The sequence below is a fragment of the Sander lucioperca genome, chromosome 12 (genome assembly GCF_008315115.2).
Source record: "Sander lucioperca isolate FBNREF2018 chromosome 12, SLUC_FBN_1.2, whole genome shotgun sequence".
Lineage (NCBI taxonomy): Eukaryota > Metazoa > Chordata > Actinopteri > Perciformes > Percidae > Sander > Sander lucioperca.
Genome location: NC_050184.1, coordinates 32,826,717 through 32,842,253, shown reverse-complemented (window position 1 = coordinate 32,842,253; position 15,537 = coordinate 32,826,717). Strand labels below are relative to the sequence as shown.

The following is a 15,537-nucleotide window of genomic DNA, read 5'->3' as shown; positions in this document are numbered from 1 at the left end:
ATTAGATGAATATTACATGAAACTCCTTTATTTCATTTGTAAATGTGTATGCCTTCCTTGGAGTCTTCTCTCAAAGCCTTTGAAGTGGATACAATGTTGTGTCTGTTATGTTAATAAGAGATTTAAAAGAAATTGATGATTTTAATAAAACTGTTGTATGGTCACAACACTTTGGGGAATACTACCTTTACTTTGATTCCAGTTCATGTGTCTATTAGTTCTTTTTCTAAATTCTTGGCAATAAAACCACGCCACATGGCAGGGTGGGGCTGCTTTTTATGGTTGGAAAAAGGGTTGTCCTACTCAGGTGCTTGATTCTTATTGGTCGATGCAGTCCTCTAAAACACCAGTACCTGATTCAGGTAGGGAAAAAAGCCAGAGAGAAGACAGATGGCACGTTGTCAGCTGAACCTTCAGTCCCTCGTGAAGACGGCTTTGAGCAATTTGGTTGTTTGATTTGCATTGCATTCACAGAGTCACTGGGGAACTTACGCAGCAAATGAGGTGAGTGATGCATTTTAAGCGAGGTGAGGCATTCATCTATGCACAGAACAAAGCTTAAAGTTTAATCTTGCAAATATTTAAGACAGTAGATTTGTCTAGAGCTGTAGCTATAACTTATACCCTGGTACAAAAGTACCTGTGGGGAATTTATTAAAAGATTAAGATCACCTGGAGAAATCACAGGCTTGGAAGCAACATTTGTACTGGAAGATTCAGCAGGACGAATGAAGATCTTTGGGTGTAGGAGGGGAGTAGTTAGTGAAAAGGTGTGCATGAAGGAGGGAGAAAGCTTCAGGTGTGGGGAGTGAGAGATGTGTTGGTGTTGGTGTTGGTGTTGGTGTTGTCTTCCCCCAGGAGCGGGACTCTGAGGCGGACAGATAGCGGGGCTGGCCGGGGTGTCTGGTGGCAGCGGGGGGCTTGAGGAGGGCTGTGGTGGGGTTGCATCACTGATGACTAAACAGTCATTCAGCTCAGGCCTGTGATAACGTGCCAGGGCTCAGGATTTCAACAGCAGCATGAAACCCTGGAGCCACAGAGCAGGGCAGGCCTGGTCTCGCTCAGGCTCAGGCTCAGGCTCAGGCTCAAACTCCAACTCAAGAAAAGGGAGAGGCCAACCTCCAACCCCTGCTGCATTCACTGCCACCCCCTCAACCTCGGAGGCTTCCTCATAAATCATACAGTCCCAATCGCCTGCTCTGCACTAGGTGCCAGGGTCAGCCTCCATCTGGCCTCCAGCTTAACATTAAAAATCATCACTTTGGGAAAACTGTAATGAATCAGAATCGCAATAAAAATCATTTTTAGAAATGAACAAGGCTGTGTTATGTAAATGTGCGTTTCATATTTAAGACACATTCTGCAAGAATATTCCATGTGTTCTATCCTTCATTCCACCGGAGTCTGTATCTGTATTAAACCAGATTTCAGTGGTGTGAAGTGTACGAGACATGGGGATACTGCTTCACAAGCTAACACTCACAATATCAGAAGGCATCCAATTCAAAAGTCAAAGAAGTAACTCAATTTGTTCCATTTTGACGGCATGCTGAATGTTGGAAATTACATGGAAGATTGTACTGTTAATAGGGAACTGTATATTGTATGTGTTTCTCTTGCAGCATGTAGTGCAAAATATGTTATGCATGTATTTTCATCAATAAGATACTGTACTGAGCAACTCTGTAATATAAATAAATATCCTGAACATAGTTTTTCTTTCTTTGAGCATCTCAAATGATTACAGAGCCATTATACCACCCACACCCAACTTTCTGTGGTTTTCAGCCCCACAGCATTATTTTTTTTCATTAGCCAACATGGAGAATTTGAGACTCAGCCCACACAAACAACCTTTACTGTTTGGCAAATGAAGCTGATTAACAATTTAAAACATGCCCTCACTGTAGCCCACACAACAATGTCATTAAACATGTTTCTCCTTGCTAGAGAGATGCATCTAAAGTACTCCCAGTACACGTCTCCCCAGTAGTGCACATCAAAGGGAAAGACATACTAAACATTAATAGTTTTTGCTGTTTTACTTTTCCATACCTCAGTGTTTCACACAATACTCCACAATGCGTGCGTTACCTGCTACATATTCCGTTCGTAGGTTAGACTTTATAGTTTTTATAAAGCTAACTGCAGGGTTTATCAATAAAACCTCTAAGTTCAATAGAATTTTAAATCAAACAGAGCATCTGGAGGTTTGTGAGCATGTCCATTCACTGCTGTGTCTGTTGTGTTTTTGGCTCCTGACAATCAATCTCCTTTGGAGACATTTTAAAATGTGAAATATTATTAACACCACAGAGCAGAGAAACATATTTTTTGCTCATGGTTATACATGTGTGTACACATTCACATACATATAAATGCACCCTCCTGGTTTCAATGGCATGGAATGGTTCCCCCAAAAAACAACTGTCACACACACGTAATAATTTACAATACATATCACCTGATATTTATTTATCTCACAATAATAATATTAGTACATTACTAAAACTTTGCAATGCCATGCCTGTAGTGTGATGTCAATTGTTGCTTTTGACCGTGTTGTATACTTTTGAATTGAATATAGACTAAATAAGCATTTTGAAAGATCTGGGATCTGAACTTTTAACGGGATTTTGATACTATTTTTGGAAATTTTATAGACTAAACTATCTCTTTACTAATAAAAAAAGTAAATAAGTAAAAGAATTGTTACAACCCTCCAGTCAATAGTGCAAACTTTTCTAATGCTTCTCCTCATAAACATATTCCCAATGGCATTAATATCTCTTGCATGGTGATTGGCTCTTCTGAAAAAAGACAAAGAATGCTACTTACACTGTTTACACTTCAAACAATTCTAGATCATTTGTAAGTTTTGAAAATAAACTCCATATATTGTTAGCAGCATTGAGTCTATACTACTTCAGCTGACATGAAAGTCTGGAAATTATCTCCCCTCTTCTTCTTCTTTCTATTTCTGAGTTCAACACTCGGAGAGGACACAGGTGAGAGCAAATGTTCCTACGGCAGGTGCAGTTATATCAGCAGCCAGCATGTTAAAAAAAAATGAAGCTGAAGACACTCACAGAGAGAGTGAAATTGCTGATTGTTCAGTGTTTGGGAAATGATGATTATTCAGTTTCTATTCTAAGCAGCTGCGGAGGGTTATATGACAGTTTCATGCAACACAAGCAGCACTTGCTAATTGAAAGCACAAACATGCCGCAGAAATGTTGTGAAGTGTCAGCATTACATTCATTAACTGCAGTGGAAGAATGTAACTAAGTACATTTAGTCAAGTACTGTACTTAAGTATAATTTTGAGCTACTTGCACTTTACTTAAAGCTACATTGTGTAAGAATTTCTCCCATCTAGCGGTGAAATTGTATATGACAACCAACTGAATATTACTTTCTAGCCCCTCCCATTCTGATCGCGTTTTAACTCCTACGGTGGCCGAATCCGAAATTAGCTCTTAGTATCTCCATCGTTTACACGCAGCTGTTCTAGCCACTCCAATATTAACTTTGGTCTTGTTGCTTTGCCTGTCGCGTTGTCGTTTTAATTCTCTTTTTCGCTTCCCTGGCGAGTAATCTCCCCCTGGCATTCGTCACGGTGACACCGAGTGTAAAGCCCGAGACACACCAAGCCGATAATCGGCCGTTGGACAGTCTGGCGAGGTCAGTGACTCGAGTTCATTCATCATTCAGATGTATTCTGAATGATTCTGAATGGCAGATTCTACGCTTACGAGAATACTTTGATTAGTTGGTGGAAGTAATTACACATGAATGAGCACATATTTATCAAAGAACAAAGAGTTTTTTTCTAAGAATCAACTCAAAACATTACATAATGGGGATTTAAGTCTTTTGTTTTCATGCCACTTTCTTCTACTCCACTACATTTCAGAGAGAAATATTGTACTTTTTACTCCAATACGTTCATCTGACAGCTTTAGTTACTAGTTACTTTCCAAATTAAGATTTTTGCACACAAAACACATGTAGTTTATAAAATACGATGTTTTATTAAATAATAAACTACCCAACAATATACAGGCCTACAAGACCAGCTGAAATGATAAGACCATTAAACACTTAGTTGATCGTTTCCAGTTTCATTGCATTGTGTACTTTTACTTTTAATACTTTGAGTACATTTTCCTGATGATACTTACATACTTTTACTTAAGTAACATTTTCAATGCAGGAATTGTACTTGTAACAGAGTATTTTTACAGTGTGGTATTAGTACTTTTACTTAAGTAAAAGATCTGAGTACTCCTTCCACCACTGATTACCTGGAATGTACAGTGTTACAGTATGGTCATGCCTTTATGTAACGGTTGAGTACAAGCCTTGGTCCCATTGCCTATCGGCTAAACTGGTGTTCTTCCTAGAGTATTTAGTAAGTATTTACATCATTATATTTACTTACGGTAATTAGTGCGTGTTTTGGCTGTTTAGTGGCAGAAGACATCAGTGTCCATCAGCTGGAGCGGTTAGTGGAGATGCTGACGTCTACGGAGTGCGAGGAGCTTCTGTTCGCCCTCTCTCACCCAGAGGAAAACATCTTCCAGCACGTTGAGCGCCTCTCACCACAAAAAAATCTACTCGATCTTAAGCCTCGAGCCAAGAGAGACACCTCATATGCTGCAGGTCAGTAACACAACTCCGGCACTTCAGACCACAGAAATCATAGATGTCTAATGAGTGCATTATAGGCAGAAATGGAAAGAGTACTAGAATATTTCCTCAAGTAAAAGTACGGTTACAATAGAGACCTTTTACTAACAGTAACAGTACTTGTGTAAAGATGTACTCAGATGAAAGTAAAAAGTAGGTCAGTTTAAATGTACTCTGAGTAAACGTTACTGTGTTACATTTTTGAAGGGAGGTGGGGGAGGGGTATCTGATGTTATGTTACATGATAAAACTATTGACTAAAAGAAAAAAAATACTACCAAGGTGTAGAGGTCGACCGATTAATCGGCCGATTTTTGGCATTTTTTTACATAATCGGCATCGGCCAATATCAAGCCGATTAATAAGCAGGCGCATCTGCGGGCATCCTAGTGTTAAAAACATGAATAGGCGACATTTTTTACAGCGCGCCCAGACTAGCTGCCTCCAGCTCCTCCCCTCGTGAATTCTTGCGCAGTGTGTCTTGCAGAGTCACTTCAGGTTCAGACGCTACCGTTAGTAGTAGCATATTGCTGGTGTTCTTGCCTTGGGATTAACTGTACTAATAAAACCGTACAAAACACCGCGGCCACACCGCTGTGGAAGCTCCCCGAATATCATTTATCAGGGTCTGGTTGTTACCCTGTCCGTGGCAGTCTCATCCACTCCTATAACGGAGCTAACTGGAGCTAACCGCTAACGGAGATAACCGCTAACGGAGCTAATCGTTGCTAACAGAGCCTTCAGTTCTCCGTGCCTGTATCCATTAACTGCATCTATGGACTCGAGCACGAATAAAACCCTTAATTTTATTAAATTGGCTGTATGAGTTTTAAATTACAAGTAAGAGTTGTTTGAATGACAGAAATGTGCTCAGATAAGCTCCTAATGAGAACAACAGGACATGTAACAGTAGGATCCCCAAAACACTTGAATGATCTAACAAACAAGGTGAACAAGAACTGACTTTAGATAGCCCTAGTCTTATGTGATTCAACAGGAGTTAGGAGGAAATAGTGTTGAGATTAATAATAACATGTCACTTTCTGTGAAGCTTGCAGATTTGTATTTTCAGAAGTTTAATAAATGCTGCTAAGTGCACTAAACTTTATTTTTCGTTGAAAGGTTTATTTGACAAAGTTTATTTTCTTCTTACCTGTTTCGTTTATTTAATATATTTTTCATACATTATTTATACAATATACAGTAGGCATATATTTTTACATTATACATTTTTAATTGAAGTAGCCTATACAGTGTAGATTGGTTAAGTGTTAAATAAATGTTTTTGTTGAGAAATTCTGTGTATATTAGTGTTACATTTTATCTTTCAAATAGAGGTTTAAAAACAAGCACATATCAGCCAAATATCGGCCAAAATAAATCGGCAGCATTAATCGGCCATCGGCTGACCCTGATTTCTAAAGAACGGCATCGGCATCGGTCAGAGAAAAACCATATCGGTCGACCTCTACCAAGGTGCCTTTGAGCAAGGCGCCGAACCCCCAACTGCTCGGGGTGCTCCTCCAAGGAGAAGCCCCTTCACTCTGACATCTCTCCATTAGTGTGTGTGTAGCATGTAATAGGTCCTGAGCATGTGTGTAATTCAGGCCTGTGTTTGATGTGTGTGCAACTGTACTAACAGTAAATTGTGAATTTCCACTCACGAGATAAATGAAGGTTCTGGTTCTGGTTCTTCTGGTTCTTCTTCTTCCTTCTTCATCCTCTTCTTCCTCGTCTTCTTCTTCTCAAATCACACCGTCTCTGGGTGTGAACCGCACCAACAACCTCTTATTGTCAAAAACAACAATACATTCCTTTTCTATAGACGGACATTTGCAGCCTGTGAATACAACTGATTATCAGTTAGAGAGAAACAACCACCTTCTTCGGTGTAGCCTTGATATAATTAACCAGAAGAGGACAAAACTCAGACAATTACACAACTAGAATTACTGCCTTGCGGTAATATGCCTCGGCCAACCAGTCAAGTTGCAGTTTACGTCCATGTATGTCCAGACATATATAATATGTAGTTAAGACTTTGAAGCAATTTAATAAAAGGTATTAAGTGTATTTTTTGGTGAAACATGGATGCTTCACACACATCTTCGACCCGGCAGCACAGAAGATCTATACAATCGCCAAAGTTTCAAGATTAGTGTCACCAATTCACTATCAAACCAAATCTCTCCCCTTCTCTTCCTGAGTTATACCATTGAATAATGGGCAGAAAAGTATGTTTGTGACCTTTGACCTTTTCAATGTAAAATGTCATCACTTCATCATTTTATCCAATTTGTGTGAAATGTTGTCATAATTAACATATGAATTATTGAGTTATGGCCAATGTGTACCTACATAATCAATTCATCCCTGAGTCCAAGTGGATGTTTGTGCCAAAGTTTAAGAGATTCCCTGAGATATTGCGTTCGCAAATAAACAAAAAGAGCTACAGTATGTACACCACGGTGGGTGCCACAAGCATTAACAGGCTGCAGAAATGAAATGTCCTGCCTCTGTAACAGCAGAATGAAACATCACCAAGGCACCCATCAACAGAGACGAAAAGGCAATACTGTATAAACTCTACAGCAGCCCCAAAACACACACATTAAAGCATAAAGAGAGCTTTCACGGTTTTTACACACCGCGTAATGCGTATGGTAACAAAGGTCAATGCGTTTGTTGTTGTAGTCACCTGTCTGAACATTAGTCTGAGTTTTGTGCACCGCAAAGTCCTTCACAATCTGCCCTAGGTTCAACCTCTCAACTCAGCCTTGCTGTCCTCTTCAAATTCAAAAAGTTTGGAGCTGAGGGAGGCTCTGCAGTCACAGCTGTGACTGTCACAAATAGCAGAAAGGCCTCACAAACCTCACTGAAGGTAGAACTTCTAAAGCAAATAAAGTTACAGCCGGCAGACCCACCATGAAAATATTAGCATTTAGTGTTTTAGCTTGACCCAGCATGCACCTGTTGCTCACCTAGGTGCGTTTGATTTGGGTCAGTTAGCATGCTTGTCGAGTGGTGCATTAAATCAATGATTAACATAGATGCACCCTTTTTATTAACCAATGCCAGATAATAATGCTATTATCCTCACTATAACATAACATTACTGTGTTACATTTTTTTTTTAAGTTTATTTTTAGTACGTAACTTCCTCTTTGAGAGGAAACGTTTTACTTAAAAGATCATAACTTTACCCTGTACTGAGATTCTTTGAGGGGCAGGCTGCAGATGTTATTTAGTGTCCCACTGTGCATTTATGTGTATGGGTATGTGTATATATCTTTTTTTTTTTGGTCCATTTTCTTGCACTCTTCAATGTCCACTTCTTGTCCTTTTGAAATGACACCATTTTGTTGTTTGTTTGTCTTTTGTTACTTATTCCAACTTGCAACCTTATTTGACCAAATTCTGAAGTGCTATGTTCTGTTTGTTGTGTAATTGTATTATTTCTCCAAGCACTTTTTTCAAAAAGCAATAAACATACAGTATTTATAAAAAAAAAAAAAAAAAGGACAAAGATACAGACTACTAACGCCTCATATTCACTTCAGCTGAACTCTAGAATGCATTTTTGTAACAGAACTTTGAAATTGCTTTAGGAAGGGCTTTCTTCACGGCCAGTAAGCAAGTAAAAAAAGTACAATTTATGTATAAAGTGCTTTTCACAGACATAAGTCACAAAGTGCTTTACCGGGGCATAAAACAACATAGAACAAAGAAAGTATGATGATTTTTAAGATAGACTTGGCAAAATGTGAACATATCCTCTAAGAGTTACAGGCTATTGGCTGTAATAAGGTAGAAATGAAGTCCACCCTCAGACCTGTCTGTTTCTCACACGTCCAGCTCAGCTTGGGAAGTGTCTGGCAGCAGGCTGACTGTCAGAGACCTGCCCGTCTGAGAGCCATATGTTTTGTGTTTACTAGATAGTGAGGCTCAGTGCCGGACGGCCCTGACAGACTGGATGCTGAGGTACGGCGATCAGACCTACTACGACAGGCTTTCTCGCGCCTTGCAGCACATCGGCAGAACAGACATTGCCATTGGTGAGAAACAAATGGAGACAGAAAGAACCCATGTGACTCCTTTAGCATTGAATCTTTTCTCTTCATCTAATAGAATAATTATGTGTGGTGCCACTAAGGCAATGGGTTTCATAATAAAATAGTTCACTTTGTATGTACAGTACAGTGTTGTCTCAGCATGTCCCTTGACAAAAAGAAATTGGAACAAAGCCTTAATTTGGCTACATTGCGGTGTATTTTCAAAATTGGTTTATTTCGGTCAAGAAGGCCTCCTTGAGACTTTAACAACCATGCATAATTGCTTCATTACTTTGAGATTTGTTTTAATTGGAACTTCAAAAGTGGCATATTTTGCAGACTGCCAGTCTCTGGCATGTGTTGCAGTCCAGTGTGTACACAACTCCACAGCCGAGTGGCGTTGGATAGAAGGAGGTGTAAATGATCTGACAGAGGACTCAGTGGAGCTGACACCAGCCACAGAACAAACCATCTGCTCCTTTCATCAGCAGCTTTGGAGTAAAAAAAAAAAGACAAGGAGAGGATGGGAAGAGATGAGTTATGACATTGGGGGGGCAGTGGTGGCTTTGATGAGAAAGACTGTGTAGATGCAAAATGCAGCAATTATCGTTCACTTGATTGCAGTTCTGAAGAGATCTACTCATACGTACAAACTTGAGTGGTTAATTTTTTCTGAACCGAAGGACGGCAGTTGCTCTCCTGGCAGAACTAATTAGGTTCAGGGCGAGAAAACAACAATTAAATTCAAATGTTCACTCTTTTAAAGGATGAAATGCATACACTTTCAGCATTTGATGTGACATAGAGATACTTTTAGATTGGCCCTGTGCTTGTGTGTGTTTTTTGTTTGTTTTACAGAAGTGGGGAAGAACATCAACCAGGACAAAGCCTTGAGCTTGAAACGCTACGTTGAAGACTATCACAAATATGTCAACTCTTTAAACTTCCCACCGGTACAATTAGACACAATGGGCCAACCGCATGAAGAACAGAAGGCCAGAACACGAACACGAAGAGGTAATTTATCCTAAAGCTTGAAGGAGTCACATTAGTTTAGCACACTATAAAATAGAATTAGTGATGGAGAACTGAGTCTTTTAACATGTATAAGCCCAAATATCTTTGGCTATTGATGTCAAGAGGAGATTTTTGGGTTATCCCTCTGGAGACTGTCTGAATGACAAATGATAAAATGTTCCGCTGAACCCTGAATCTATTAAGTGTTTAGATGAGATGCCAGATTTGGTGGCCGTGGGCATGCTTCCAACTCATTACTTCTCAACATCAACACTCTCACGATATGAGTAGTATTTCCCAGGATACCTAAAAATTCAAAAATGTAATTATCACCTGTCCATTTTTTACATTTTCTCCCAGGTGCTTCATTCAAGCTAAAACTTGACAAAAATGCTCCCACTGTCCTTTGAGATGATAAGTGTATCCATCCTGTTTGTGCTGTTTGTGTTGTGTGTGTGTGTGTGTGTGTGTGTGTGTGTGTGTGTGTGTGTGTGTGTGTGTGCGTGTGTGTTAGTAAGGGATCTGACATGGCGTGACCTGGATCTGATCGTGGAGCGGGCCCCAGTTGCTGTGTATCAGAAGGGGCCTTCGGATGTAGCTCTACCCCTCTTGTATGGCATCCTGCTGGGCTTTGGAGGAACCTTGCTCGCAGGCCTTTCTATACTTGCTGTCATCATACACATCTCCCGTAGAAAGCAGCAGAGCTGTCACCACAGGGTCACCGGGACCCCCAGCAGCAAGCTCATGGTTGGAAATGTAATATTGAAAGATGCAGCTTCTGGGAGGTCAGAGGCTGCAAAATAAGCATCTTAGGGGTTGGTCTAAATGGTCTAAGGAGCCTTAAAAATAAAGTCGGCATCACGCCCAACATTTAAAGGTCCCATGGCATGAAAATTTCACTTTATGAGGTTTTTTAACATTAATATGCATTCCCCCAGCCTGCCTATGGTCCCCCAGTGGCTAGAAATGGCGTTAGGTGTAAACCGAGCCCTGGGTATCCTGCTCTGCCTTTGAGAAAATGAAAGCTTAGATGGGCCGATCTGGAATGCTTTGCCCGCCCAGAGAATTTAGCCCCCCCATGAGAAAGAGAGAGACATCATGGCTTTCAAATGAGCAAAGTGGCAGTTGGTCAAGACCACACCCCCACCCTCCACCTTGCCCCCCCTCTCTCCTCCTCAATAGCATTTAAAGCTACAGACACAGAAATTGCACATACTAAGGAAAGCTCATTGTGGGACCGGCTCTAGTGGCTGTAATTCTGCACCAAGGCTGAATTTCAGGAAAGAGACTTCAGATACAGTATTAGGGGACCACTAAGGCCTATATAAAAGAATCCAAAAAGCAGCATGTCATGGGACCTTTAATACATGCACAACTGCTGGACACACGTAAATAAAAGGCAAAATAGACTTTCTATTTGTTTTACAGATGTCTCTTTTATGGAAGATTTAAAATGCCAAAATCTTTCAATCTCTTTGTCCACAACAATCAACAAAGCCAACATAGAAACTCAATATCGATTCCACCACACCACAACTAATTATGACAAATATGACAAGTATAATGCCGTTTCAGATAAAGTAATTATCCATGCTGTGTATTGCTAGAGTGGTAGGCATTATTGTCGTGCCAGTGGGTAGATGACTAGTGGTGTGACAGATGCGCTGGAACCCAGCCCTCATACCAAAGGTTGTTCCGGTGTTACTGTGATAGTGATGCCACTCTCTATTTCCCCTCCAAGTGACGGCAATGTGCCCGTCTGGCATCGAAGAACAACTAATTATCCAGCCTGGCGCCTGCTTCCTTCGGAGCCTGCCGATACCTCCACAGGCAATCCAAAAGACTAATAACAATGACAACGCTAGCAGACAATGGAGCACTCTTGGTTGTGATGGCAGCTTCTGGTGGGTGACAGAAGCCAACTAGAAAACACAGAGCTGTATTTTTTTTGGAACGTGTGAAGTAGCGAGGATTGTTAGCAAGCTGAAATTACTTGATATACGAGATGCTGCAGCAAAGTGGGTCCAGAAATTGGCATTGGAAAAGGACAGAATAAAAAATGTCTGTATTAGAAGATTCAAAATAACTTTGGTTAACATGTGCAAGCTTAAATTAAGAAAATAATTTGCAATAACAAGGCTATTTTCACATACTCTGCTGAGTATGTTTTCATAACAGCTAGACAGAAAACACGCTCGTGGCACTGGGGTACTTTCTAGCTTCTTGTTCCCAGTTTCTTACGCTATCCCTACTTTCTTCTTTGTAATTGAACTAATTACTTCATTATACAAATCTGGCCTAATGTGATTCAGGAGGCAGACAGTTTGGATTAACAGTGGCACTAAGCAGCAATTACAGACACTTAGTTCATAAATCAACATTTAAACAAATCATAGTACCAAACACAACTGCATGAGCAACGCTCTAAAAGGCCAAAAGGGCATTATGGATTTGAGTTTTGACTTCTTACCTAAATAATGGCCACATACTGACTACAGGTCTGAAGCCTGGATGCTAGCCGAACTTAGCCCTGCCCACAACATTCGAGGTCGGGAAGTTCACATTCTGACTAGAATCTGAGTATGACGATGTTAGGCTAGTATTCTGACACACACTGCATGCTCTTATTCTGTAGTCATATTATACTAAGTGCTCTTTTTAATTGATACTGTAATTCATAAGCCAATGCATACTTGATTTAAATGTTTGAACATTTGGCTTGTTAATCAAAAGCAGTAACATATAGTGATGGCATTTTGTTAACAGTTTGTCTTCTCAACATGTGTCTTTAGGACAACATTGCGTTTCACCTTCATTACTAAGCCTCCCAGGTGGCACACAGCACAACTCTTCACAACAAAACTTCCTCTGTCCTTCAGTTTTTTCCCCCTTGCTGGCTGTTAGGATCCCGCAGGTGCTGACTATGACAGGTTCACCTGCTGTGGGCTCACCTGTATTTCTGTAAGCAGTGGAGAGGAAAGCCAGAGTACAGTATGCCTGAATGACTCCCAGAAACAACATGCCACATGGGGCCTGCATCATGGTTGTGACACTCCTTAGCATAGCCAAGGTCCCACTGGGAAGCTGCTCTTGGTGGATAAAGAAAACTATAAAACACCTCGAGCCTGTTGAGGCACACTGCATAACTTTAGATATATACCCTACAGTGCACAATTTCATATTCTATAGAGCCGAGCCTGATCATGTGATTGTCTGCTACCCCCGCCCTTTTAAGATGCATTTCATACAGGGCGCTGAAAATGAGCACCGGAATAGGCCAACGTTCATTTCAAGCCATTCTCATGCAAAGGGATGAAGCAATCACAGACGTCATGGATGAATAGAGAAAGAATCTGACATGAAATTGACATTTACAGCCAAGGCGAAGCCAACGTGCGAGGGTACGGTTTCCAGACGTTTTCATTCTCATGTAAAATAGGGCTTTTTTTTCATTCCGGTGGGTTTTTTGGGGTTATTTAATAGTTGGTGGAGCAGCAGCTTATCAAACTGGATTGTCTGAGGAGGGTACATCTGTCTCTTGTCATTGGCTCAGCTCAGCATAGGGAGTCAAGTGTTTGTCTGGATGAAAATGTAGATGGACGGGATGTGATGTGTGCCAAGAGGACGCTCAGACAGAGAGGCTGTGTCCTTGATGTGCTAAGGCTGAGCGTTCTGCACCAGGGCCTCTGGGGTGTGCTTAGTGTCACTGAAGGCTTTAACTTCCCCCCCTCCCACCATTTGCATCTTCATTCATCTACGGGCCACTGAGGTGCTGCAGTCCCCACTCAACCATCACTCTCCCTTTGCTCAATATATATGGATCACAGGAAACAAGATCACAACACCAGCTCTTTTACAGTCAGACTTTTTTTTTAATCGTCTCGGCTCCAGCTCTCACAACTTTGTCTTTCATGGTTTCCTTGGGGGAATCTGAGACTTCTTCAAAGTTTTTTTTTTACTGCTGATCAGAGGAGAGCCACTCTGTGAGTTTACATATAAAGCCACAGTGCCATCCAGTGGTCACCGACAGGTCATTACAGCAGACAATCAACAGAATTATTGAAATAAGAGTAGAGAATTGTGTTGTTTTTTTTACAACTACCTAAGAGCAGGTTTACATGGCTGTAATAAATCTGCAAGCTGTGAAAGCAGAAAATATTGTGAATGTATTGTTGTATCAATGTAAGGCACTGTGAAAAGTAAAAGTCCTTCTGGATTCAGAGTCTCCAGATTGTTGAACTGCACGTTAACACAAATATCTCATCAGCCAATCACGTGGCAGTCACTCCACGCATATATCATGTCGAACTGGTTTCCTGAACATGACAATGAGTTCACTGCACTGCAAATGGCCTCCACAGTCACCAGATCTCAATCTAATAGAGCACCTTAGGTATGTGGTGGGAGAATCACATCATGGATGTGTAGCCGACAAATCATGTCAACATCAGTCTGGATCAACGGAAGTACATATCCAGGATAAAGCATGACATCCGGTGAGTGATGTCAGGCTTTATCCCTCACACTCCGCTCTGTTCTCAAACTCTGTTCCCTTTGGGAAATAACAACAAACTTTGAGTTATCAAGCTACATGCTGAAAATCAGGGGCGTAGCACAAAATTCTGGCCCCTGTAGAAAGGCATTTTCTATGGGCCCCTCCCTGCATCCACAGCTATTCATTCTAGCATCTTTTTGGGCCCTCCTCACATGAGGGCCCTGGGTACTCAGTCCCCTTTTTCCCCCCAGTCCGACGCCCCTGCTGAAAATGGCAAGTTTAGAAGAAAATCTGTACCGTGCAATAAGGTGGGCCTGCTTGTTATGTTTGGGGAATGATTGTAAAGATTTACAAAGAATATGTTTACAGCATTTACTCTCTAACTGGGACGTTTTGAAACCGATTGGTGGGATTGCTGTGGACGAAGGACACACGGCAATACACTGGTAAGAACAAATCACATTTAACCATGTATCAGCTAATTTAAATAGCTCACGTTACTGTACTGCATGAAAACTTAACTTCATTAAAAGTGTATGTCCGGGAACCATCACCTTATCGTGGTGGAGAGGTTTGTGTGTCCCTATGAACCTGAGGGCTGTGTTGTCTGGAGCTTTGTGCTTCTGGTAGGGTCTCCCAAGGCAAAGTGGTCTCAGGTGAGGGGCCAGACAAAGAATGGTTCAAAAACCCTATGACAGAACGAAGAAGAGATAGAGAGACCCTGCCCGGAGGAAGCCCGGGGCCCCCGTCTGGAGCCAGGCCCAGATGGAGGGCTCGTCAGCGAGCGTCTGGTGGCCGGGTTTGCTACGGAGCCCGGCCGTGCACAGCCCGAAAAAGCGACGTGGCATCCATCTCTCCATCCCATAGGCCCACCACCTGTGGGAGGAACCGCTGGGGTCGGGTGCGCTGCCACACGGGTCGCAGTGAAGGTCAGGGGCCTCGACGGACCAGACCCGGGCAGCAGACGCTGGCTCTGGGGACGTGGAATGTCACCTCTCTGTGGGGGAAGGAGCCAGAACTGGTGTGGGAGGTGGAGCGCTACCGGTTAGATCTGGTGGGGCTTACCTCTACGCACAGTCTTAGTTCTGGAACCATACCCCTGGATAGGGGTTGGACTCTTTTCTTCTACGGAGTTGCCCAGGGTGTGAGGCGCCGGGCGGGTGTGGGGATACTCACAAGCCCCCAGCTGAGCGCCGCTACGTTGGAGTTTACCCCGGTGGACGAGAGGGTCGCCTCCCTATGCCTGCGGGTTGTGGGGGGGAAAACTCTGACTGTTGTTTG

The 15,537-nt window shown here is 41.9% G+C and overlaps 1 protein-coding gene across 2 annotated transcripts; it reads left to right on the top strand.

The window, feature by feature from the left end:
- The first annotated feature begins 381 nt into the window (after positions 1-381).
- On the top strand, positions 382-10,636 carry LOC116043646 (transmembrane and death domain protein 1-like). Of its 2 annotated transcripts, none has more exons than XM_031290476.2 (5): positions 382-504; positions 4,474-4,665; positions 8,628-8,747; positions 9,603-9,761; positions 10,276-10,634. In XM_031290476.2, exons 2-5 carry the CDS (start codon positions 4,518-4,520, stop codon positions 10,563-10,565), a joined length of 717 nt encoding a protein of 238 aa, XP_031146336.1. In that variant the 5' UTR covers positions 382-504; positions 4,474-4,517; the 3' UTR covers positions 10,566-10,634. The 2 variants fall into 2 exon arrangements, with proteins under 2 accessions (XP_031146336.1, XP_031146335.1); XM_031290475.2 differs by lacking the exon at positions 382-504 and adding an exon at positions 2,923-3,008 and having other exon boundaries at positions 10,276-10,636.
- Positions 10,637-15,537: the final 4,901 nt, after the last annotated feature.

What these genes read in the sequence shown, in the direction of transcription:
- LOC116043646 (XM_031290475.2), top strand. Translation starts at nt 2,936, where the DNA reads ATGAAAGTCTGGAAATTATCTCCCCTCTTCTTCTTCTTTCTATTTCTG. An exon ending in CAGAACAGACATTGCCATTG is followed by an intron (nt 8,748 to 9,602) that starts GTGAGAAACAAA and finishes TTTGTTTTACAG; the next exon opens with AAGTGGGGAAGAACATCAAC. An exon ending in CAGAACACGAACACGAAGAG is followed by an intron (nt 9,762 to 10,275) that starts GTAATTTATCCT and finishes CGTGTGTGTTAG; the next exon opens with TAAGGGATCTGACATGGCGT.